General features: G+C 34.7%; 1 protein-coding gene across 5 annotated transcripts in view; it reads right to left on the reverse strand.

Moving 5' to 3' along the window:
* Nucleotides 1–11,053: 11,053 nt before the first annotated feature.
* Nucleotides 11,054–23,663, reverse strand: part of IL7 (interleukin 7) — a 54,320-nt gene continuing 41,710 nt past the window's right edge. The window contains exons 3-6 of one of the 5 annotated variants that reach the window (XM_065895122.1): nucleotides 17,869–17,949; nucleotides 16,679–16,810; nucleotides 14,148–14,201; nucleotides 11,054–12,087 (exon numbers count right to left, since the gene is read on the reverse strand). In XM_065895122.1, the coding sequence (XP_065751194.1) occupies nucleotides 11,968–12,087; nucleotides 14,148–14,201; nucleotides 16,679–16,810; nucleotides 17,869–17,949 (387 nt within the window). In that variant the 3' untranslated portion in view covers nucleotides 11,054–11,967. The remainder of the gene's footprint in view (nucleotides 12,088–14,147; nucleotides 14,202–16,678; nucleotides 16,811–17,868; nucleotides 17,950–23,663) is intronic. The other 4 variants (XM_065895120.1, XM_065895124.1, XM_065895123.1 and 1 more) reach the window with 4 other exon arrangements.

Here is a 23,663-nt window from a genome sequence, read left to right on the forward strand (position 1 = left end):
TTCTCCCTTTTTTTCTTGATGGGTCTGGCTAATGGTTTATCAATTTTTGTTTATCTTCTCAAAGAACCAGCTTTTAGTTTTATTGATCTTTGCTATCATTTCCTTCATTTCTTTTTCATTTATTTCTGATCTGATCTTTATGATTTCTTTCCTTCTGCTAACTTTGGGTTTGTTTTTTTTGTTTGTTTTTCTTTCTCTAATTGCTTTAGGTGCAAGGTTAGGTTGTTTATTCGAGATGTTTCCTGTTTCTTAAGGTAGGATTGTATTGCTGTAAACTTCCCTCTTAGAACTGCTTTTGCTGCATCCCATAGGTTTTGGGTCGTCGTGTCTCCATTGTCATTTGTTTCTAGGTATTTTTTGATTTTCTCTTTGATTTCTTCAGTGATCACTTTGTTATTAAGTAGTGTATTGTTTAGCCTCCATGTGTTTGTATTTTTTACAGATCTTTTCCGGTAATTGATATCTAGTCTCATAGCACTGTGGTCGGAAAAGATACTTGAAACAATTTCAATTTTCTTAAATTTACCAAGGCTTGATTTGTGACCCAAGATATGATCTATCCTGGAGAATGTTCCATGAGCTCTTGAGAAAAATGTGTATTCTGTTGTTTTTGGATGGAATGTCCTATTAATATCAATTAAGTCCATCTTGTTTAATGTATCATTTAAAGCTTGTGTTTCCTTTTTTATTTTCATTTTGGATGATCTGTCCATTGGTGAAAGTGGGGTGTTAAAGTCCCCTACAATGAATGTGTTACTGTCAATTTCCCCTTTTATGGCTATTAGTATTTGCCTTATGTATTGAGGTGCTCCTGTGTTGGGTGCATAAATATTTGTAATTGTTATATCTTCTTCTTGGATTGATCCCTTGATCATTATGTAGTGTCCTTCTTTGTCTCTTCTAATAGTCTTTATTTTAAAGTCTATTTTATGTGATATGAGAATTGCTACTCCAGCTTTCTTTTGGTTTCCATTTGCATGGAATATGTTTTTCCATCCCCTTACTTTCAGGGTGTATGTGTCTTTAGGTCTGAAGTGGGTCTCTTGTAGACAGCATATATATGGGTCTTTTTTTTTGTATCCATTCAGCCAGTCTTTGTCTTTTGGTGGGAGCATTTAATCCATTTACATTTAAGGTAATTTTGATACGTATGTTCCTATTCCCATTTTCTTAATTGTTTTGGGTTTGTTATTGTAGGTCTTTTCCTTCTCTTGTGTTTCTTGCCTAGAGAAGTTCCTTTAGCATTTGTTGTAAAGCTAGTTTGGTGGTGCTGAACTCTCTCAGCTTTTGCTTGTCTGTAAAGATTTTAATTTCTCCATCAAATCTGAATGAGATCCTTGCTGGGTAGAGTAATCTTCTTTTTTCTCCTTCATCACTTTAAATATGTCCTGCCAGTCCCTTCTGGCTTGCAGAGTTTCTGCTGCAAGATTACCTGTTAACCTTATGGGGATTCCCTTGTGTGTTATTTGTTGTTTTTCCCTTGCTGCTTTTAATATGTTTTCTTTGTATTTAATTTTTGACAGTTTGATTAATATGTGTCTTGGCGTGTTTCTCCTTGGATTTATCCTGTATGGGACTCTCTGTGCTTCCTGGACTTGGTTAACTATTTCCTTTCACATATTAGGGAACTTTTCAGCTATAATCTCTTCAAATATTTTCTCAGTCCCTTTCTTTTTCTCTTCTTCTTCTGGAACCCCTATGATTTGAATGTTGGTGCATTTAATGTTGTCCCAGAGGTCTCTGAGACTGTCCTCAGTTCTTTTCATTCTTTTTTCTTTATTCTGCTCTGCAGTAGTTATTTCCACTATTTTATCTTCCAGGTCACTTATCCGTTCTTCTGCCTTGGTTATTCTGCTATTGATCCCATCTAGAGTATTTTTAATTTCATTTATTGTATTGTTCATCGTTGCTTGTTTCATCTTTAGTTCTTCTAGGTCCTTGTTAAATGTTTCTTGCATTTTCTCTATTTCCAAGATTTTGGATCATCTTTACTATCATTATTCTGAATTCTTTTTCAGTAGACTGCCTATTTCCTCTTCATTTGTTAGGTCTGGTGGGTTTTTATCTTGCTCCTTCAGCTGCGGTGTGTTTTTCTGTCTTCTTGTTTTGCTTATCTTACTGTGTTTGGGGTCTCCTTTTTGCAGGCTGAAGGTTCATAGTTCCCGTTGTTTTTGGTGTCTGTCCCCAGTGGCAAAAGTTGGTTCAGTGGGTTGTGTAGGCTTCCTGGTGGTGGGGACTAGTGCCTGTGTTCTGGTGGATGAGGCTGGATCTTGTCTTTCTGGTGGGCAGGTCCACATCTGGTGGTGTGTTTGGGGGTGTCTATGGACTTATTATGATTTTAGGCAGCCTCTCTGCTAATGGGTCTAGTTGTGTTCCTGTCTTGCTAGTTGTTTGGCATAGGGTGTCCAGCACTGTAACTTGCTGGTCATTGAGAGAAGCTGGGTGGTGGTGTTGAGATGGAGATCTCTGAGAGATTTTTGCCATTTGATATTATGTGGAGCTGGGAGGTCTCTTGTGGACCAGTGTCCTGAAGTTGGCTCTCCCACGTCAGAGGCACAGCACTGACTCCTGGCTGCAAGCTATACAGACAAAATCTCACACAGAAGCATACACATGCACACTCACAAAAAGAGGAAAAGGGTAGAAAATAATAAATCTTGCTCTCAAAGTCCACCTCCTTAATTTGGGATGATTCTTTGTCTATTCATGTATTCCACAGATGCAGGGTACATCAAGTTGATTGTGGAGATTTAATTCGCTTTTCCTGAGGCTGCTGGGAGAGATTTCCCTTTCTCTTCTTTGTTCGCACAGCTCCTGGGACTCAGCTTTGTATTTGGCCCTGCCTCTGCGTGTAGGTCGCCGAGGGCGTCTGTTCTTCACTCAGACGGACGGCGTTAAAGGAGCAGCTGATGCGGGGGCTCTCGCTCACTCAGGCCAGGGGGAGGGAGGGGTGCAGATACGGGGCGAGCCTGCGGCGGCAGAGGCCAGCAGGATGTTGCAGCAGCCTGCAGCGTGCCGTGCGCACAAACTGGATTTTGAGAAATGTATTTAAGTTAATGTAATTATATCCATCTGGCAGAGCTAATTTTAGGATTAGCAGTAATGTGTATAAAATCTTTGCCACAAGGTCTGACACTTAACTGGTTTTCAATAAATGATATAAATTACTTATTATATAATTTTGGATATATGTACATGTTATATGTTCCTCAAATAATTATTTAATTCCTATTATGTGCCAGGCACTATTCTAGGGGCAGTGAACAAAACAGTCAAAAGTCCCTGACCTTCCTCCATTCTAGTGGAGGAAGATTGAAAATAAAGAAGATAAATCAATAAGTATATGTTGTATTAGAATGTGATGAGTGCTATGGAGAAAAATGAAGCAGGGAAGAAACGGTTAGAATGAGATAGGAGGGAGAGTGGACATGAGTGGCAGTTTTAAGTAGGGTGTTGAAGGATGATGACAAAGTGACATTTGAGCGCACAACTTCAAGAGGGATGAGCCCTTACTGTTTGTCCTTTTTGTTTACTGTGTTGAATTGTTTGTTGGATCGTTCCCCCTAATTTTAAGTGCTTTCTGTTAAGAGTATTTAATATCTTGAAGCATGCAGGTGGACAAGAGAGAAAAGAGTATTTCATGCGGAAGATAAAAAAGAACAAAGGCTCTGAGGTAGGACCCCTGGAAATATGGAATGGTGTGAGCAAGGAACAGAAGATTAGAAATTTAAGGTAGCCAGATTGTTCATGCTGTAGAAGCCACCAAAATGATTTTGGCTTACTCAGAGTAAGATAGGAATAGGGAGTGACATGATCTGCCTTAAGCCTATACTCTGAATATGTGTTCTTTGGCCCCTAAATGAATGAGAAATAAAAGGCAAAAGAAAATAGTCGTCACCCATTCTATCCTAAAATGTCCGTGTGTATCGATCAAATTAAGTTCTCTTAACACTCAGCTTCGTGAAAGAATTACATGATGCAATTTAGAGTTGAAACAAACTGAAACTTTCCAACCACACCTGAGTATAACAGAAAATGAGCTACATCATTTCACAGGTTTCCATTCAGTAGAAATGAAGCCCTATTTGTTATTGACGCAGCTATTTTGTCTTACTTAGGGAGGCAAAGTTTAGTCATTAATTTTACCTTCTTAATATAGTACCTAATATTCATAAACTTATATTTCATTCTTACTTCCTCATTCATCAATGTAAAATAATCTCAACATAACCTTCAAATGTGAGGAACAGAGATCCTTCTAAGATACCTTGAAAAGCAGGAGTGAGGGTTACTAAAAGATGCATGTGGACTAAAACTGGAAGGTCATTAGGTCCTGAGGAAGCTCTAAGTATTGGTCCATCTGCCAGCCTCTATGCTTCTCTTAGCTCATCTGTCCATTCTCTAATTGCCGATCTTCTTCACTCACTCCTGTGTACCTTTCTTGTTCTCCCATTCCTTAGCTTGCCAATGCCCAACTTAATAAAACCTTAAAACATTCTATTTCAGACTTAACTTTGGGCAAATTTATTTAGGATTGTGGCTCAAATTTCTGGAACAGAGCACCTGAACTAGTTCCTCTTCTCAAGCTATGTGACATAAATCAGAGATCATTACCCAGTCTATCAATTAGTTGTACTTTGAGTAGATGCCCTATACCCTCTTCCCATTAGTTGGGATAGAGGCATGAGTTCACGTGGTTAAGAACAGAGTCACTTAGCAGAAGTCATGGGTGGTGCAGACTCCATTACAGGAGGCGTGGATATGTCAGGGAATGACTGACATGTTTAGAAAACAAGTATTTGTTTATATTTGTAATAGTCTTCAAACTAGCAAATTTGAAAACTGAAGTGAAATGTTTTATGTAGAAAATTTGTTAGTAACTCTTTATTAGTATTAATCTGGTGCAAAGATTCTCAATGGCAGTAGGGAGACAAACCTCTGGGAAATGCGTATCCAAATTTTCTGATGATATAGTGGAGTAATGTATAGTTTAAAAAAGCAAATTCATTGTATCTCTTACTTTCATAATACCTCAAAAAGTAAAGCTTGACAAAATCTTGGCTGGTTGGGGTTATGTTGAAGGTAAATTAAGAATTTAAAAAGTGATTTTAGAAGTTTCTACATTCATGGAACACATGACTTCTATTTACAGATGACATGATTTTCTATGTAGAAAATCTCGAGGAATCTACCAAAAAACCTAGAACTTAAAAGTTTAGTTCTAACAAGGTCATAGGATCCAAGGACAATATACAAAACTCAGTTAATCCTATATGGCAGCAATAAACAATAGGGATTTGAATTTTAAATACAATAGCATGCAGGCACATACACACACAAATAGTTATGCATAAATGTAACAGTATATGTGTATGCTGAAAACTATAAAGCACTGATGAAAGAACACAAAAATTAAGGATATATATACTGTGTTTATTAATTCAAAGAATAAACATAGCATAGATGTCAGTTCTCCCCAGTTGAATCAATGCAATCTCAATCAAAATTCCAGCAAGTTTTTGGGTTTTTTTGGGGGGAATGGAGTTTGTGGTTTGACGGCCTGATCCTAAAATGTATATGGAGAGGCAAAATAACTAGAATAGCCAAAACAATTCTGAAAAAGTAAAACTTGGAGGACTCATTCAACGCAATTTCTAGATATTATAAGGCCATAGTAATCAAGTCAGTGTGATTTTGTAGAAAAGATAGACATTTAGATCATTGGAACAGAATAGAGCATCCATAACTCAATCCACACAAAAACAGTCAACTGAAATTTACAAAAGCACAAAAGTAATTCAGTTGATAAAGTATAGTCTTTTCAACAAATGGCAAATGATTGTCCATATGCAAAAAAATGAACCTTAATACACACCTTATATTCATACAGAGTGAAGTAAGTCAGAAAGAGAAAAACAAATATCGTATATTAATGCATATATGTGGTATCTGAAAAGTTTGGTATAGATGATTTTATTTACAAAGCAGAAATAGAGACACAGATGTAGAGAACAAATGTATGGATACCAAGGGGGAAGGGGGTGTGGGATGAACTGGGAGATTGGGATTGGCATATATATACTATAGATACTATGTATAAAATATATAACTAATGAGAACCTACTATATAGCACAGGGAACTCTACTCAGTGCTCTGCGGTGACTTAAATGATAAGGAAATCCAAAAGAGGGGATATATGTCTACATATAGCTGATTCACTTTGCTGTACAGTAGAAACTAACACAATATTGTAAAGCAACTACACTCCAATAAAAAAAATAACTCAAAATTAGTCATAGACCTAACTGTAAAACATATGTCTCTAAAAACTTTTAGGACCGTAGTTTCAACTCTCTCTCTGGGACAGTTCAGCAATGGCTGGAGACATTTTTGATTGTCACTACTTGGAGAAGGATGCTATTGGTGTCGAGTGAGTAGAGGCCAGGGATGCTGCTAAACATCCTACAATGTACAACATAACCATACCCACAACAAATAATGCTAATTTTTTAGTTTGGATAAATGTACTATGGTTTTGTAAGATATTAGCATTAGAGGAAACTTGGTAAAGGGTATATGGGAACATGCTGTACTCTTTTTGTAACTCTTCTGTGCATCTGAAATTATTTCAAACTAAAAAGTAAAGCTTGTGTATCACTACTTTAGGGTAGCAGACTACTTCAAAGTCAAACATTTGGTAATTTCATAATTTATTTCTATGACAGCATCATGTACTATAGTTGAAGCATTCTGTTTTGATTTCTGTTGCAAAATGACTTGAATCCTTCAATGAAATTTATTAAATGTGTAAATATTGCCAGTATGTATTAAATGCTAAAATTTTTGAGACTAAGAAAATATTTTCAAAAGTCTTCTCTTAAAAGGGGGTCTTCTTTGATTATCTAACCTAAAATACTACCTCTTTTCACCAGTCTGTTTTTTTTTCTTTTCCATTAGAACTTGTTTTCTGTAGTAATTTTGTTTATTTATTGTTTACTGTTTCCTCTCCTAGAATATATGCTTCATGAAAGCACAGACTTTATTGTACCAATAGGATCAGGACCATCACATTAGAGATGGGTGCTTATAAGTAGTTGTTGAGTGAATGAATTATCTATTTGTGTTGCATCTTCCTGTTAAGTGGTCAGTATTTAAAAGTTGGAGCTTCTTCTTTAAACCCACTGGCTCTGAATATATTAGTCCCAACCCTAGTAATTTCCCCTGAGTGAAACTCTTTCCTAAGCAGAAAGATGTATTGGTCTACACACTTAAGATTTTTCACAGCAAAAGACAAATCCCTTTCCTCCTTTCTGTTGGGAAGGAGGCAAGGAGATGACAGAGTAAATAACTGTTGTTTTGTACTTTTCTGTCAGATCTTTCTGGTTCTACTAGAAGGCTTTTATCTCACCATATTGGATGCCCTGCAAACTAAGCTCCTTTTATTTGTGATAGTATTTGGACCACTGCCAGGACAATTTATTAGATTTTCTTCTGTTTAATTATTTTTTTTAAGTAAAATGCTCCTGTTAGAACCAGATTATTTCAGACATAAGAAAGTTTGTGATAAGCATCAAAGATGGAAATTGGCAAACACATGTCCACTTTCCACATGGTAGCATCTGGTGATTGAGTTATTTGCTGAGCTTAGCAGTGGAGACACAAACAAAGGAATTGTCAACCCCACCTGGGAACGTGTGAAAAGACTTCAGAAAGGGTGGGACCCTTAGAATGAGCCTTGAAAGAAAAGGAATAAATCAGCATGCAACAGTAGCTAAACTTAAATTGTGAATATTGCCACTTGTCTACATTTTCTTCATTTTAAATGTGATAGAAAATTAATTCACCTTTAGGATGGTATCTTAAAGAACACTAACCAATCCCCCACTTAGAAAATTTCTTATACAGGAAAATGTACTTCTTTCTTACCATTTTGTAAGGAGAGGTAGAAAAACAAACCCCCAGTTTATTCCTAAGTGAGAATAACCATTTTTGCATCTTTCTCAAATACTAGTTTTGTGGATCTAGATGAATACATATATTTTGATATCTAGACATTAAAAACTGTTGGAATTGGCAATTATCAATGTATCTACCTAGTTTGTTTCTCTTATTCTGTAAGATTTCCTATTAGGTCAGAATCAAGACTGAAAGATTTTTCACAACTAATAGCGTTTAGAAATCAAAGAAAGTTCCATTGAGATTGTGAGAAGATGACGTTGAGGGGTCATGTTCATTTAAATTAGTTATGTTTTAGGGCCTTATCTATCTTTAAGTAATCTGTATTATAAAAATGTATTTTCTGGATTATTTAAATAGGTTTTATTAATTAATTTACAATTCATCTTTATTAACTACCATATGCATGGCTTTATCCATTAGGTGCTGAAGGAAACAAAAGGTCATACATTCTTTCAGGGGAGAGAAAACATTTTAAACAACTGTGAATAGAAAAATTAATAATAATTGTATTTAAGATAAAGTAGTAAGAGGAACATGATCAAATAATAATGCACAACCCAGGCAATTAAGTTCTATGGGCAACTAAAGGAGGAAACATTAGCGTTAGAGGCAGACTTTTGAGATACTGCGTGTTCAGTTCCAGACCACCGCAATAAAGCGAGTCACGTGAATGTTTTTGGTTTCCCAGTGCATGTAAAAATTATGTTGACACTACCCTGTAGTCTAAAAAGTGTGCAGTAGCATTGTGTCTAAAAGAAAAAGCAACGTACATACCTTAATTAAATACTTTATTGTTAAAAAATGCTAAGCATCACCTGAGCTTTCAGTGAGTCATAATCTTTTTGCAATAGTAGCATCAAAAATCACAGATTACCATAACATATAATAATAATAAAAAAGTTTGAAATATTGCGAGATTCACCAAAATGTAACCAGAGACATGAGCAAATGCTGTTGCAAAAAATGGTACAGATAAACTTGTTTGACACAGGGTTGCCACAAATTTTCAATTTGTAAAAAACCCAGTATCTGTGAAGTGCAATAAAGCGAAGCACAATAAAACAAGTTCATCCCTTATCTACAGCTATCATGGAAGTCACAGCAATTGAGAAGAAAGGAATTAAGATGCCCCTAGAAGTTTGAGGAGGATCTGAATAGAATTTGGAAGAACTTTCTAAGCAGTAAGAACATAATGACTAAAGGTATGAAGATTGCATTGACAGAGTACTATACAAACCGTAGAGTAGAAATGTGTGTTTCTGGAGAAATATTTACAGTAGATTTGATGAGATGTCTTTCTTAAACTGGCTGTCAATGAAAGAATGGCTTAAAGAAAAGAAATGCTTCTAATTGTAATAGAACTATCTTAATCCTGAAAGGAGTACTTCCTTCAGCAGATCCCTTTAAAGCTTATTTTAAAAGACTTCTAATGGAGTTCCTTTGTATAAAGCAATATTCCTCAAAGTGTGATAGGTTAATGGTTTTTACATAAAAGTGTTCTGTAGTCAAATTGTGGAAATGCTATGTTAGTGTTAAACTTTTTTAAAAAAATCTTTATGAGTTTACAGAGTTTTAAATTACTTACATGAATTATGAGTCTCCAAGAGAAAATTATCTGACCTCAGAACTCTCTGGGGTTTTTATTATTATTATCATTATTTTTAATAATCAGTAAGTTTTAGTGTTTCTTGAGACAAAGTTTAGAAAACGCTGATTGAAAGCATCCACATACATATTTGAAAGAAAATGTTCATTGAGATAAAACAAGTCTAACAGGGGGATAGAAATAATAAAATAATATAGTATCCAAGGTCATTATTAACCAGCCTGCCTTGTCTTTACTTACCTTGCTAGTAGCTAGGAAACACAGAAGGGAAATATAACCATAAAAGCCTGGGTATTTTTTTCCAAGCATTTGACACACCATGCTGAATAAAAATTTTTGAGTACGAATTTTCTGTAAAATTCAATTCTATCATAAAGAAGTGATAAAAATCAAGGTCAAAGGTTAAAATAAAATGGAAGAAAATTTTAATAACTTGTAACAAAGCATTTTAAAATATTGTTCCTTATTTTGCCACAATCACAGAATTTTTTCAACACTGTTGGGAACGTTACAGACAGCCTTCAAGGAAACATCTTAAAGAACAGTTTTAAGTTTCCCTTTAGAAATTTAAAATTTCACCATTTCATAGCTGATGGTTTACCAATAGCACCAGTTCATCAGGGTGGAAATGTACCACATAGTTGACCTGTTTAGTGTGTAAGGAAGAATAGCCTATTTTGAAAAGTCCATCTGAAGAAAAAGCTTGCTAAGAATCATTTGCTCCTACAAAGTGTTAGTAAACTCCCTTTTCTGGAGTTAATAATGAAAACTAAATAGAAGACATAGCTGAGTCAACACCTCATTAATGGGGTAATCAGTGAATTCTATACAACAGTCTGTACAATTCTATACAGCTACCTGCACCAGTGAGGAAGAAACTCCGTATAGGTTGGGGAGAGTGAGAAAGAGATGCAGAGAGACAGACACGAACTGAGAGGAAGGTCTTACCTCCACACATTGAGGATGGCACCTGAGCATCGTCAGTAGATCAAATAAAGCCAGTCAGCTCTTAACCAGGTGGTGATGAGGCTGTGGTGGCTATTTTAGAACTTTTGGCTTGCCTAGAATAGTGTTTTCAGTTCCCTTTATAAGTAAGTGAAGACTGTTGGCAAACCTTTCTAAGCTGCATCTGGTATATACAAAAGTTTCTTTAAAAAGACTAAAATTTAACATGGGAAGTAAAGCAGTGTTCCTGTTCTTGTATAGTTTGGCGGTCCAGGTCTCATGTACATTCTCAATAATAAGAGAATAAAGGTTATATTTCAGTGAAAGAAATCAAATAGTGGTGCAGTATTAAAAATCTTGATCTTAAAAAATTCTGTTGGGGGAATTCCTGGGCCATCCAGTGGTTAGGACTCTGCACTTCCACTGCAGGGGGCCCAGGTTCGATCCCTACTTGGGGACCTAAGATCCTGCAAGCGCATGGTACAGCCAAAAACCAAACAAACAAAACTCCTATTGGGATTCATTAAGTGAATCTGACAGTGTTAATACATAGGTCATTTATTATCAAAGGAGAAATGTTATCCAAAGTAAGCAATTGTAATACTGTATGAAAATATTTTTATATACAAATAGAGTGTCAAAATTAAATATATACATTCCATTAATTAAAAGCCCAACATATATTATTCTCTTAAAAATATAGTTCCCAAATTGCAAACTCATTTAGACAAATTTTATTACACATAAATGACAAAAGTAACTAAGTACTATGGTTTAGCATCCTTAGAACAGATGACTTTCTATTTTGTGAAATTATTCTTTATCTTCATTTTAAAACATCTGTTATATCATTTATTAAAGGCACTGTGTTATACATTCGTGTTTAATTACATCTCTCAATTATCTTGGATTCCTTTATGCTACTGCTTCTTTAAGCTGTGTGACTCTTGTTCTCATGGGCCTTATGCATATCTCACTGTAACTCTGAAACATTTCCAGCACAGATGACAATTTCCACTCTCATTGCAGTATGCTGATGCATAGTGGGCCATAAAATTATTTTGGTAATAATGAAATGTTAATTTTTAATCCTTGTAAACTTTATACATTTCACAGAATTTATATGTCTTCTGAAAATTTTAAACAGGTTTAAAAAGTATTATTGCAACTAATATCTTACATAATTGTCTTACAAAAATCAGTTCAGAATTAATACCGATTCATATATGTCCTCATGCATGTGAAATAGTTCGTTGATTGCAGCGTTTGGTTTCCACTGCTTATGTCCATCTTCTAGCACTACAGTAAGGATTTCTCAATTGCCGTAATCCGTTTTTACCAGGATGCATTCAGTAACTTCCAGAAGGCATTTTACCCTGGAAAATTGCATAAGCAGATAGATTCTTGGAGGATACAAATAAAGCTCTTAAGTTTTTATATTGCCACTCCGTATTTTTCAATGTTCTTTAGCGCCCCTCAAAATTTTATTCCAACAAGTTTTTATCTTTTGTAGTAGTATCTTTAGGAAACACAGGTCATTCTGTTTTTTCTGTTCCTTTAAAGATTTATTCTCTTCCTAGAGAAATAATATAAAAAAAGTTTTTAAGTTCACATTTTTATAAAAATACACATTTTAAAATATTTAATCTTTAATATCCATTATGCTAGCTTATACTAAAAATTTGGTTTAATTAAAAAGAATCTTGAATGATATTTTTTAAGACTATGGTTTCTAACTATAATTGTGATCATTGATGTGTAGGAAAGTCAAGGTTGTTGCGGTTTAAGATTTAGGATTAATTAAAGAGCTATGTTAGGTGGATGTCATTTTCACCACTGCAGCAGTGGACATAAAGAGTGCTATTTAAACTTTTGTGAGAAAGATTTGTACATTATTCAGTTGAGTTTTTTACAATGGAAAAAATGTTTTTATGGAAGGAATAATTAATACTGAAAATATTCCGTTTATTTGTCAAAGATGATTAATAAGGACATACCTGATAAAGCTTGTTCCCTAGTCTTCCCTAGAGTATGGAAGATGCCTGCCTCATAAGCTAGTTTTCACTCCCTGACAAAAATCTTAATAAGGGCTACCTGTACAACCTACAGAAAGTGGAGAAAGAGATACCTCACACGGAAAAGACATATAAGAGAGTAGCTGTACATATACTCAGTTGTATTTCCGTGAGTCTCTGGGAAGTGGATTAGTACAGGGTTGAGTAATTTCTTCATTTAGATAACAACCAGTTATTGGGTGTTTGCTAGGTCAGGTATTGTGCTCAGTGCTATACATACATTATTTCATTTTATCTACTTAATAATTATGAAATTGATGATTTCACCTTTCACATTTGAGGAAACTGAGATGTAAACAGGATAAATAAGCCACCATGGTCACACATCAAGTAAATATAATGACTGGGTCTTAAGCTTGTTTGTCCTATTTTTAGTTTAATCACATTCAGATCTCTTTTAGCTATATATTTAGTAACAGTAACACATACCCTTTAAAAGATTAGAGGACAGATTTCAAAGATAAATATGAAGGAGAATTTCTCATATTCTTCTCTTTAATGAGGGTCCTAGGACATCTTTAAAAAGTACAAATCGAAGTTTATGTGACTAAGCAGGTTTGAAATACATAGATGTGAATATTTCATGACTTTTCTCAAAGATCAAGATTGAACATTCATTAAAAAGACAAAAAAACAAAGAACCATGATTTTGCCTCTGTAATCCTGGGAGCACAGATGTTATCTCCTTTTTCTAAACTTTCTTTCTAAATTCCCTTAGCCAGAGGCCCTCAATGTATTTATTTATATTGCTCAGTTATTCATTTCAACTATTCCACTTCAGGTGGAATTCCTAGAGTTTCCTGAGTCCCAGGGTGTGCAGACTCACACTGCTTCTCTAAGAGGAATAAGGAATTTCCATATATATATATATATATATATATATATATATATATATATATATAGTGGTCAAATAACATAATAACGGAAGTGTGAAAAAGGAATCTATCACTCTCATGAACCAGGTGTGTTCATTTTTCTATGTCTCATCCTAGTTAATATTTATATCATTGTAATGTATAATCAGATTTAATTAAATATTCTGACTTTTTCATTCATATTTTCTACATTGTAATATAATTTTGTGTAATAATCTAATAGAATGTGTGCAAGTATATATAAATATAGAATATTCAAATACTATTATACATATACAGTATATACTGTACAGTCTATACTAATAAAATAGGTATAAAATGGGTTCTCATTTTTAGTATGTATTTCTTTACTATAGTAACATTTTTTCATTGTATCTTGTTGTCTAGTTTATTTTCTCCTATATTGTTCATGTCCTTTGCTATTACCTACTGAGGTTTTAATTTTGTTTCTTTTTAAAAAATCAATACTCTGACTTTTTCCCTAGCTTCTTTAATTTTAAAATAGTGGTTTTTAAAAATTCAGTTTAAAGGGATCCAATTTCTAAGGGGTAACTCCCTTCTCCTTTTACCAACATTATAATGAATATTTTCAAAATCGAGCATATAAAAGGAAACAATTCAAAGAGAAATATTAAGGAATTAAGTTGAGTAAAAAGCTGATAAGAAAACTATACAATCACTCTTACCAAATTCTTAGTGGGTTGGGCTTCACCCAGGGAAGTTGATTTTCTTCCTTTACCCTTAAAAACCAAGTCATATTTACAATATTGATTATTAATCCTTTATTACTCCTTCCATTAATATAATTGCTAATTTTCATATTACTCTCAGCCCATCTAATCTGTTTGAATATCTACTCTAAATTATTTATTGTTAGTGTGGCAGAATACTAATTTCATTTAGAACTTGAATAAAAGGGAGAAGGGAGAAACAAGAGAGGTTAGTCTTCCGAATAACCTGGATGCATAATTTTGCAAATATGCCCAGCACTGTGTTAATTGCTGTGAGTTATGAAAAGCTAATATAGAAGGGTATACTAACAGAGACAAAAAATTAGAATTTTAATCAACATGAAAATAACATTAGCATTAAGTTGTTAAATCCTTAGCATAAATTTTATTAAGCTTTACCCATCAGAAGCAAAATGAGATAACTATAAAAAGCTTGTAGCATGCCTAACTCACGAAGAAAATTCAATATAGCTGACCATCTTTAACATCTTGCCTTCTCATTTCAAGAAAAATTTGGATTGTAGCAGGTTAATTTTGTAACATAATTTTATTTAATTTCAAGATTAGTTGATTTTGGAATATGGTAATCAATGCAAAGCTCAACACATGAGAGAAAGAATTGCAAATATACAGCATACCTATAACCTTTAACCCTTTCTAGGCCAAGAGGTGATATCGCTAGTTTGCTCTGCATTCTTTTCAGTTAAGCCCTGACTTGAAGCTTATGCACAACATAAGCCATTACTAAGTAACTGGATGTGTAAGCAACATGAAACGAACTTGCTATTCCTGCATTAGATAGTACAGTAGTCTCTCTGTATTTGTGGGAGATTGGTTACAGGACCCCAGTGGGTACCAAAATCCAAGGATGAATGCTCAGGTCCCTTATATAAAATAGCACTGAATTTGCATATAACCAGGCACATGCTCCTGTATACTTTAAATCATCTCTAGATTACTTACAATACTCAGTATAATGTAAATGCTATGTAAATAGTTGTAAACACAAAATAAATGCTGTGTAAATAGTTGTTGATGTGTCTTGACAAATTCGAGTTTTGCTTTTTGGAAATTTCTAGAGATTTTTTTCTGAATATTTTTGATCCACGGTTGAATCTGAGGATGCGAAACCCATGGATATGAAAGGCTGACTGTACTTTAAATCACTATAAATAAGGATTAAGAGATGGTAGGCTAGAATGTAAAGTCTTCATGAATCTTAAGCTTGGCCTTAAAGGATGCATAGAACAAGAGAGATCAGATTTACAGAAAAGAGAACAGTAGAAATTCCATATAAGGGACTAACATTAGTAAGGGGACAAGATTGGAAATAAGCTTGGCAAATCCACAACACCAAGAGGAGACTGGCTTGCATCAAGTAGATAATGTAATGATAAATGAAGTGGTCCAACTTATACGGTCCAATATATATTTTCATCACTGTCAGTAGGGCTCAAGGACAATCTTACCATTTTACCTTCTATGGGCAACTATGGGAGTAAAACTAATAATAATAATAGTAATTATAAAACATTTATTGAAACTTTTTAGTACTAAAAAGTACTAAAAGTATATTATGTCATTTTCACATCCTATAATGTAGATACTATATTTTTCTCCACTTTGCAGATGAAGAAACTGTTGTCTAGTCTCAAGATAATGTCTTCCAAATTTTGTTTTATTGTTTATATTTCATGACCACTAGCAGTGAAGTAGGAAAAACTTAGCCCTATACTTATCAAAATTATTGAGGCAAAAAACTTGAAAGTTGTTGGACATAAATATGCCCAATTTTTATATACAAATATATTTGTTAAATACATTTGATTACCCGTTTTATTGGCTATGAGTTCTTATAAGTGTGTACATATATGGATTAAAATTAAGACATTTTAGAAATAAAAATTTACCATTCCTCACCCAACTTATCACACTAGCCTCCTTGAAAGTTATTATGACAATAAAATTTATTATTTTCTTTCATTTATTTACTTTCCTTTTTTCTTTTCTTTTTTTCCTTTTTTTGCGGTATGCAGGCCTCTCACTGCTGTGGTCTCTCCCGTTGCAGAGCACAGGCTCTGGACGCACAGGCTCAGCGGCCATGGCTCATGGGCCTAGCCGCTCCGCAGCATGTGGGATCTTCCCGGACCGGGGCATGAACCCGCATCCGCTGCATCGGCAGGCGGACTCTCAACCGCTGCGCCACCAGAGAAGCCCTATTTTTCTTTTTTAACTGAAGTATAGTTGACTTACAATGTTGCTTTCATTTATTTTTAGTACCTTTTTAAAAACAATTTCTTTGCCTTAGCCAAGAGATGAATAGGTATTTTACAGGTTGAGGCTTTCGTCTTCTAGAATTGAGTAAATGTATTTCAATTTTCTTATAAGCACTTAGATTTCTATGTTAACGGATTTGATCATCAGAGAATGACAGTATCTTATCACTGGAGTTGTTTACATTTTTGTTCAAACAGTCCTCAGCTTACCTTGTTGGTGCAGTTCAACAGTGTTAATGTGCCCTGTGAAACTGTTGATAGGTGAAGATTGAAATCGTCACTGATATTCATTTTAAGGAATTGCTTCAACTTTCGAGCAGCACGATATAAAAACGAAGCTTCCTATTACAGAAAAAACATCAGAAAGGCTGTTTCAAATAAAATATTAAGAAGTGATAAGCTTTCCTAAGGAGCCTAAGGCCAGAACTGTATTGCTAAGTAACACCCCACCTCCACCCCAGTTTTCTTCTATTCCAGTTAATCGCATGACTGAAGAGCAACTAGACTGAAACTGTTTAGCTCCCAGGTGACAGCCTAAAGTGTCTAGAACCCAGTTTAGTGATTATCTGACTTTTTAAAGTCTCTTTTCTTTGCTATGTGTGATCTTATCGCTTATGAGTGAACATATAACAAGTTTATTCAATTTTAAACAATATAACTAAAGGAGAGGTCTTCTGGAAGCAATAATAGGGAAAGGTATGTGTGACTTTTCTTATTGTTATTATTTTTGCCCTTTTTGAGCTATGGACAAATAGCTGGCAATAAGAAAATAAAGGGCCTATTCACCTAAAACAAGTTTTTCAAATATTTAATGTAAGAAATTTTTAAAAAAGAAGAATTTATGGATATACTCTTAAATGCCATGAAGTTAACTCAGCTATTGTGAGTTTTAAAAAAGTCTATTGAATAGCACACTAGTTTCTGCAGAAAGAGATGACACAAATTTTTGTTGGAAGTTCTGTAGATTGTAATATTATACCAAATAGAAGTGGTAGTGGTTTGAAGATAAGCAAATATTGAAAGAAAAATTTTCAAAACGCCTACAACTAAATTACACCCGTTACTTGTGTGTGTGTGTGTATGTGTGACAAGGATTTTCCTGCATAAAAATTTTAGAAATAAGAGATGTGTCTTTGAATTCAGCAGTTCTTCTAGTATTTTCAAGGTGAAAATGAAATGCTAAAATTAAAAGGAATATTTATCAAATAAGCATAGGGCTATTTGTAAAAGAAAAGTGTAAAAGACCATAGTATAACTTAACATATCAATGGGAATTGTCGGGTTAGAGCCAAAAGACTGTGTTATTAATATAATAAATATAATTAACAGAGATATAAAAAATATAAGCTTCTATGAAATCAAGCTTGAATGACATATAAACTCCAAATAATTGTCATTACCTTATTATCATCACATGAATGTTTTTTAAAAAAGTTAGGTTCGTTATTCAGGCAATTGCTATCAAAGTCTATCATGCTGTCCTGTAATAAATAATATAAAATAATATGGTTAAACTGGGGACCTTTCTATCATGTAGTAATTATAAAAATAACAATGTTATAATACTTGGTATTTATATGTGCATTTTAAGGAAAATAACTTTAGTCTGACTTAGCTGACTAGGCAGGAAGAATAGTTATCTATAGTTGAAGAATAAACAAGTATATACACAAACCCTCACGTATTTAGAGCTTCCCCCAGACTCCATAGGTTAATCTCAGAAATCATTGAGAGAAACTGGCTTTTTGGGGGAAATAAAAGTACCTATTTTAGAAGTTATACTATATAGACAACATACTATAAATTTTGAAATCATGAAGTTGAGATCCATTTAAGAGGTTATTTGGTCCAATTTCCTGTCACTATCAAACAGCAACAAAGGGAATTTACTTTAGAATGAAGGCAAAGCCTCTTGACAGTGAGTAAAGTTGAAATTCATTCTGCAGTATTTTAAATAATCCAGTTGGGGATGTTTGAGGTAGAATTTAGCTGAGAAGAAAGTGAGATTGAATATGTGCATTGTCATTGTCATGTAAGAGGCGGGGAAGGCGGACTGGCACATTCTCATTTTTCTTTTCTAAGGAATGTAGTATTAGAAGGTGGGGATTAGCTGAATCAAGAATGTACTTGAGGGCTTCCCTGGTGGCGCAGTGGTTGAGAGTCCGCCTGCCGTTGCAGGGGACACGGGTTCGTGCCCCGGTCCGCGAAGATTCCACATGCCGTGGAGCGGCTGGGCCCGTGAGCCATGGCTGCTGAGCCTGCACGTCCGGAGCCTGTGCTCCGCAACGGGAGAGGCCACAACAGTGAGAGGCCCACGTACCACAAAAAAAAAAAAAAAAAAAAAAAAAAAAGAATGTACTTGACATATTAGGAAGAATTTCCTAAGGATTCAGATTCTTTATGCACAGGATTGGACTAGCTCTGTCCAGCAAACTAAGCATTCCATGATATCAGAGCTTCTAGAAGGACTTCAAGCAATTTTAGCCTATGTGTTGTCATCTAAGGAACAGATAAAAAGTGGAGTAATGGCAGGATGTAATCATGAGCTTCTAATCTTCATCTACCTCTCAGAAAAATATGCATTACTCTTCTCACCACTGAAAAGCATAAATGGTCTCTGGATTCATCTTGACTTTAAATGTATCTGTTTTATCTATAGGAATTACAGCCTGAACACGTAATCATTTATTTAACCATTCAACACTTACTACAGGCCAATGGGCAAAGTCCTCTGCCAAGCTTGATAGGGGAACAAAGACAAGAAAACATAGTCCCATTTTCTTATGCCATTTGATGTAAAGGGCAGATGCTGCATCCTTGGACACTTGTACATCACTTCTTATATTTGTAAAAGTATGCTTATGTAAACAGAAGATTTGTTAGTGCCAAACATCCCAGTCATACTGCAAATATCTCAAGTGCAAATAGATATATTTTTCTATAACTATCCTCATGTTGCCATTATACATATTCCTGAAACGATAGTAGAAAATTAATGTTTGCCTGTTAAATCATTTTCCTATTGACTTGCATTTAACCCTAAGAAGGATAATAAATCATGTATACATTTCTCTCTGATAAAACATGCTTTTCATTTTTGCCATGCCATCCATCAAATAAAGAAGATAAACAAATGTGCAGCTAATCTGTATGATGTTTTCCAATTTACCAAAAATATTATATGAACTAGTACCTATTTCTTGGAGCATTTTAATCAATTGCATGACACACGAGTATTTGAAAAGCCATATTGGTTAAGCCACTTCATTGCTCCAGGTATTTAACAAAACTCATTTTTGGCAGATACAGAAAGGGTGTTTTTATACCAGGTAATTTGTTTGCCAGATGTGTACAGCAGTAGATAAAACTCTCACTTAAAAGTTTGACTCAAAATGTTGACTCCTATAAAAGTCACAATTATAGTTGACTAGTTGACTTTAGTGCATTTTATGAATAGATTTAACATAAGCATACATGAGTGCCAACTACAGTTGCTTTCTGAAATTGTTTCCATTTAAGCCCTGTGAGAAGGGTGGCTCAGACTAAGATATGTAGAATCATGGAGTTGGAAAGAAACTTATATATCTATCTTTTGATTTAACAAATAGTAGAAGTACTTTATCAGTAATAGTTTCTTACAGGCATCTTGACATATTTGAATATTTCTTCATCTTTATTATGAATATGAAAGAAACAAGCCAAGATCACATTGACTGTGAACTCAGTATTTTCCAGTGTAAAACATTATGTTACATAAGTTGTTCCTAAAATATCTAACGTTTTTTCGATTTGTAGAATTGCATTTTCTTTCATTTTAGCGTAGTTTTCTTCTATCTTTGAATTTTTTTCTAATGCATGCACAGTAGCCCCTTCCCCAGAAACACTAATTATATACACAGCTGATTTTCTATTTCACTTTTTTCTTTTATATATTTATCTTTGATTTTTTTAAGATTCAATTTTGTGTGGTTTTCTCCAACATGTCTTCCATATGCCTGTTCTAATGGGGAACTCATGGTTACATGTGTTCTAAGTGAACTAATGTCTATTTACTGCCCATAAATGATTCTCATTGGCAGCTACATAACTGATAGCTGTCTTCTTTCTATTCTCCTTCTATTTTGTAGGTCTGGGCTTGAGGATTGGGGTTTTGACATGAAGAAGAAAGATTCGGTCTCGTGTCTTACTATTCTTTGAAAATGATCTTGGTCCCTACAGAAATCTTTTTCATTTCTGATTATCACTATCACAGCACACTCATGGCCCAAAGTCTTATGGCATATAAAGACTCATTTGGAGGACCTTTTGAAAAGTGAAACTTATTTTTAATGAAATCTGTAGCCTGTATGAAAATTGAAAAAGTCTGTATTGTTCTTGGAATCCTATTTCAAATGTTACAAATTTTACCATTAGGTAGCTTACCAGATTATTGTAAGAATTGGTAGTTAATTCCTTGCTTAAATTAAAAGTCATTCATTTATTCTTCAATCAAATACTTGTCAAACATCTACCATGTGCCATATAGTAGTGAAGAGAGAATTGTGATCAAAATCACAGAGGGTTCCTTCCTTCAAGAAATTTACTGTCTGGTGGTAAAGACAGACATCAATCCAATAATCACAATCAAATCTCAAATTAATAATTGTTATGAATAAAAAGTATATGCTACCATAAAGCCTATAAAGAAGGATTTTACTTAGGAACCTCAGTAAAGCCTTCCCTAAGAAAGGAACACTTCAACTGAAATCTGAAGCATGAGTAAACTAGAGAAAAAGAAAATAGAGGAAGCGTAAAGATGTAGAAAACAGCATGTATGGCTTCAGTTAAGTGGGAGGGAATAATGGCAGATAGGCTGCTGGATGAAAGAGAGCAAGGGAAACCTGGTATATAGCTGAGAAAGCAAGAGAAATCACCGGTTTCATACGAAAGAGATCTGGAGGAAACTAAATTATGCTGGGGCTTAAGGACATGTTAAGGAGCTTTGTCTTGATCCTAAAATCAATAATTAATGACTAAATACCTTTTTCAAAGTTCATATTAATAGCAGCATGGTAAATGGTTTGGAAAGGTTCAAGAAAGTATGTGTGTGAATCTTTAGGAGACAATTACATAGTGCTTGAAATAATGGTTTATTGGACTTGGTGGTGGGAAAGAATGTAGAGATAGGTGAAAAGACTTGAGAAATATTTAGAAAGCAAATATAACACTATTTGAGAATTAAAGTTAAGGAAGATTGACAGACCAGGGATGATTCCTGGGTTTCTGGTGTGTGCAGCAGGATATACTGTGTTGCCATTCACTGAGATAGGGAATAGTAGTAGAGATGGTGTGAATAAAATATGTTTGGTTTTAAATAGATGAAGCTTGAGTTTACATTCAGAGATCCAAGAACATACATAAAGAAGCCAAAAAGTTAGAAAACCTGGGGAATAGACTGTTTTAAGAAGGTGGTGATCCATAATATACAATGGTAACCGAAAGGTCAAGTTGTCTTGTACAAAATCTATTCACATAAAGAAAGCAAGTCTAAATTAGAAAAACAGCTGATAATAGATGGTAAAATGAAGTATTAAGCAGATATGATATTTGTTTTGAGATAATATTTATAAGCAAGAACATATGCTTATAATAAAACATGCTTATAATAAAAATCTTTCAAAAGAAAAAGGTGTTATATATAAGCATATATTCAAATGTATATGCATATGCACAAACATGAACATATGTATAAGAATTGACTAATTAATCTTCATTTAACTTGCTGGGATAATCAATATTCTACTCCTTCTGTAAAATATATTGACTAATGCTCACAGTATACCAAAGACTCCCAACTCCAGTTTCTGATATACTCGTGTTTTTGCATTCACAATTGGAGTTGCATATTTACTAAGTCAATTCCTTAACACTAAGTTATACTTATTATTTAATTAGATCACTTAATTTAATACTATATAAGTCAAAGAATATTAGAATGAAAATACAGTTGTGTGTAGGACTTCCAGTTTCCAGTCTGGGAGGTAAGGAGCTTAGAAGTCACCATTCCATCATAACAAGTAAAATGCTGAACAAACTGAAGAATCAGCAGCTCTTCTTATATCTGTCAGAGAAGTGAGGTCACAGGGTAAACTGCCTCCCCAAATATTGGAGAAACAGACAGCTGATGCAATAATTACAATTTAGAGAACCAGAAACCCAGGAGCGGAAACCTCCATGTGAACCAATGCTGGGATAGAAAAACCTGAACTGTAATTGATGAATTACTGGAAGCTCAGAATGGACAAGTCTTAGAGATAAAATTCCAAGGGGACCTAACACTGGAGGTGCCCCCTTTGCTCACACTTTTTCTGAGCTTTACTTATAGGAGTTCTATGAGATCCTCACAGTGAATATGAGAAAAATCCCCATGTGCTTCTGGCAGAGAGAGGAAAAAAGCATTGATTTTGAAATATGCCAGAGTGTTATGGTATTCTTAACAAGGCCTCCCCTTATGAGAACCTAACCTGCTGGAATTTTATCAGAGCCTAACCTATCTGGGGTAAGGGAAATACCCAGCTCCAGTCCTTGCTAGATATCCTTTCTCACCTAAGTGGGTAGGTATTGAGAAGCACTGGTAAAGTTTACAATCCAGGGGCACAGACTCATCAAAAGACTGAGACCTAATCAAAGGACTATAGAAAGCTTCCCATCTCCCCACACCTTATCACTATATTACTAAAAGCTCATTTACCACTGGTTTATTTATGCAGAACATCATGTCCACCTTCCAACAAAAAATTACAAAGCATACTAAAAGGCAAAAAACACAATTTGAAGAGACAGAACAAGCATCAGAACCAGAGAGAGATATGGCAGTGATGTTGAAATTATCTGACTGGGAATTTTTTTTTTTTTTTTTTTTTTTTTGCGGTACGCGGGCCTCTCACTGCCATGGCCCCTCCTGTTGCGGAGCACAGGCTCCAGACGCGCAGGCCTAGCAGCCACGGCCCAGAAGCCCAGCCACTCCGCGGCACGTGGAATCCTCCCGGACCGGGGCACGAACCCGCGTCCCCTGCATCGGCAGGCGGACTCCCAACCACTGCGCCACCAGGGAAGCCCCTGACTGGGAATTTTTTAAAAAAATTATTATTATGCTATGACCTTTAATGGGAAAATATGCAGAAAAAATGGATAATGTAAACAGAAAGACAGAAAT

The sequence above is a fragment of the Phocoena phocoena genome, chromosome 17 (genome assembly GCF_963924675.1).
Source record: "Phocoena phocoena chromosome 17, mPhoPho1.1, whole genome shotgun sequence".
Lineage (NCBI taxonomy): Eukaryota > Metazoa > Chordata > Mammalia > Artiodactyla > Phocoenidae > Phocoena > Phocoena phocoena.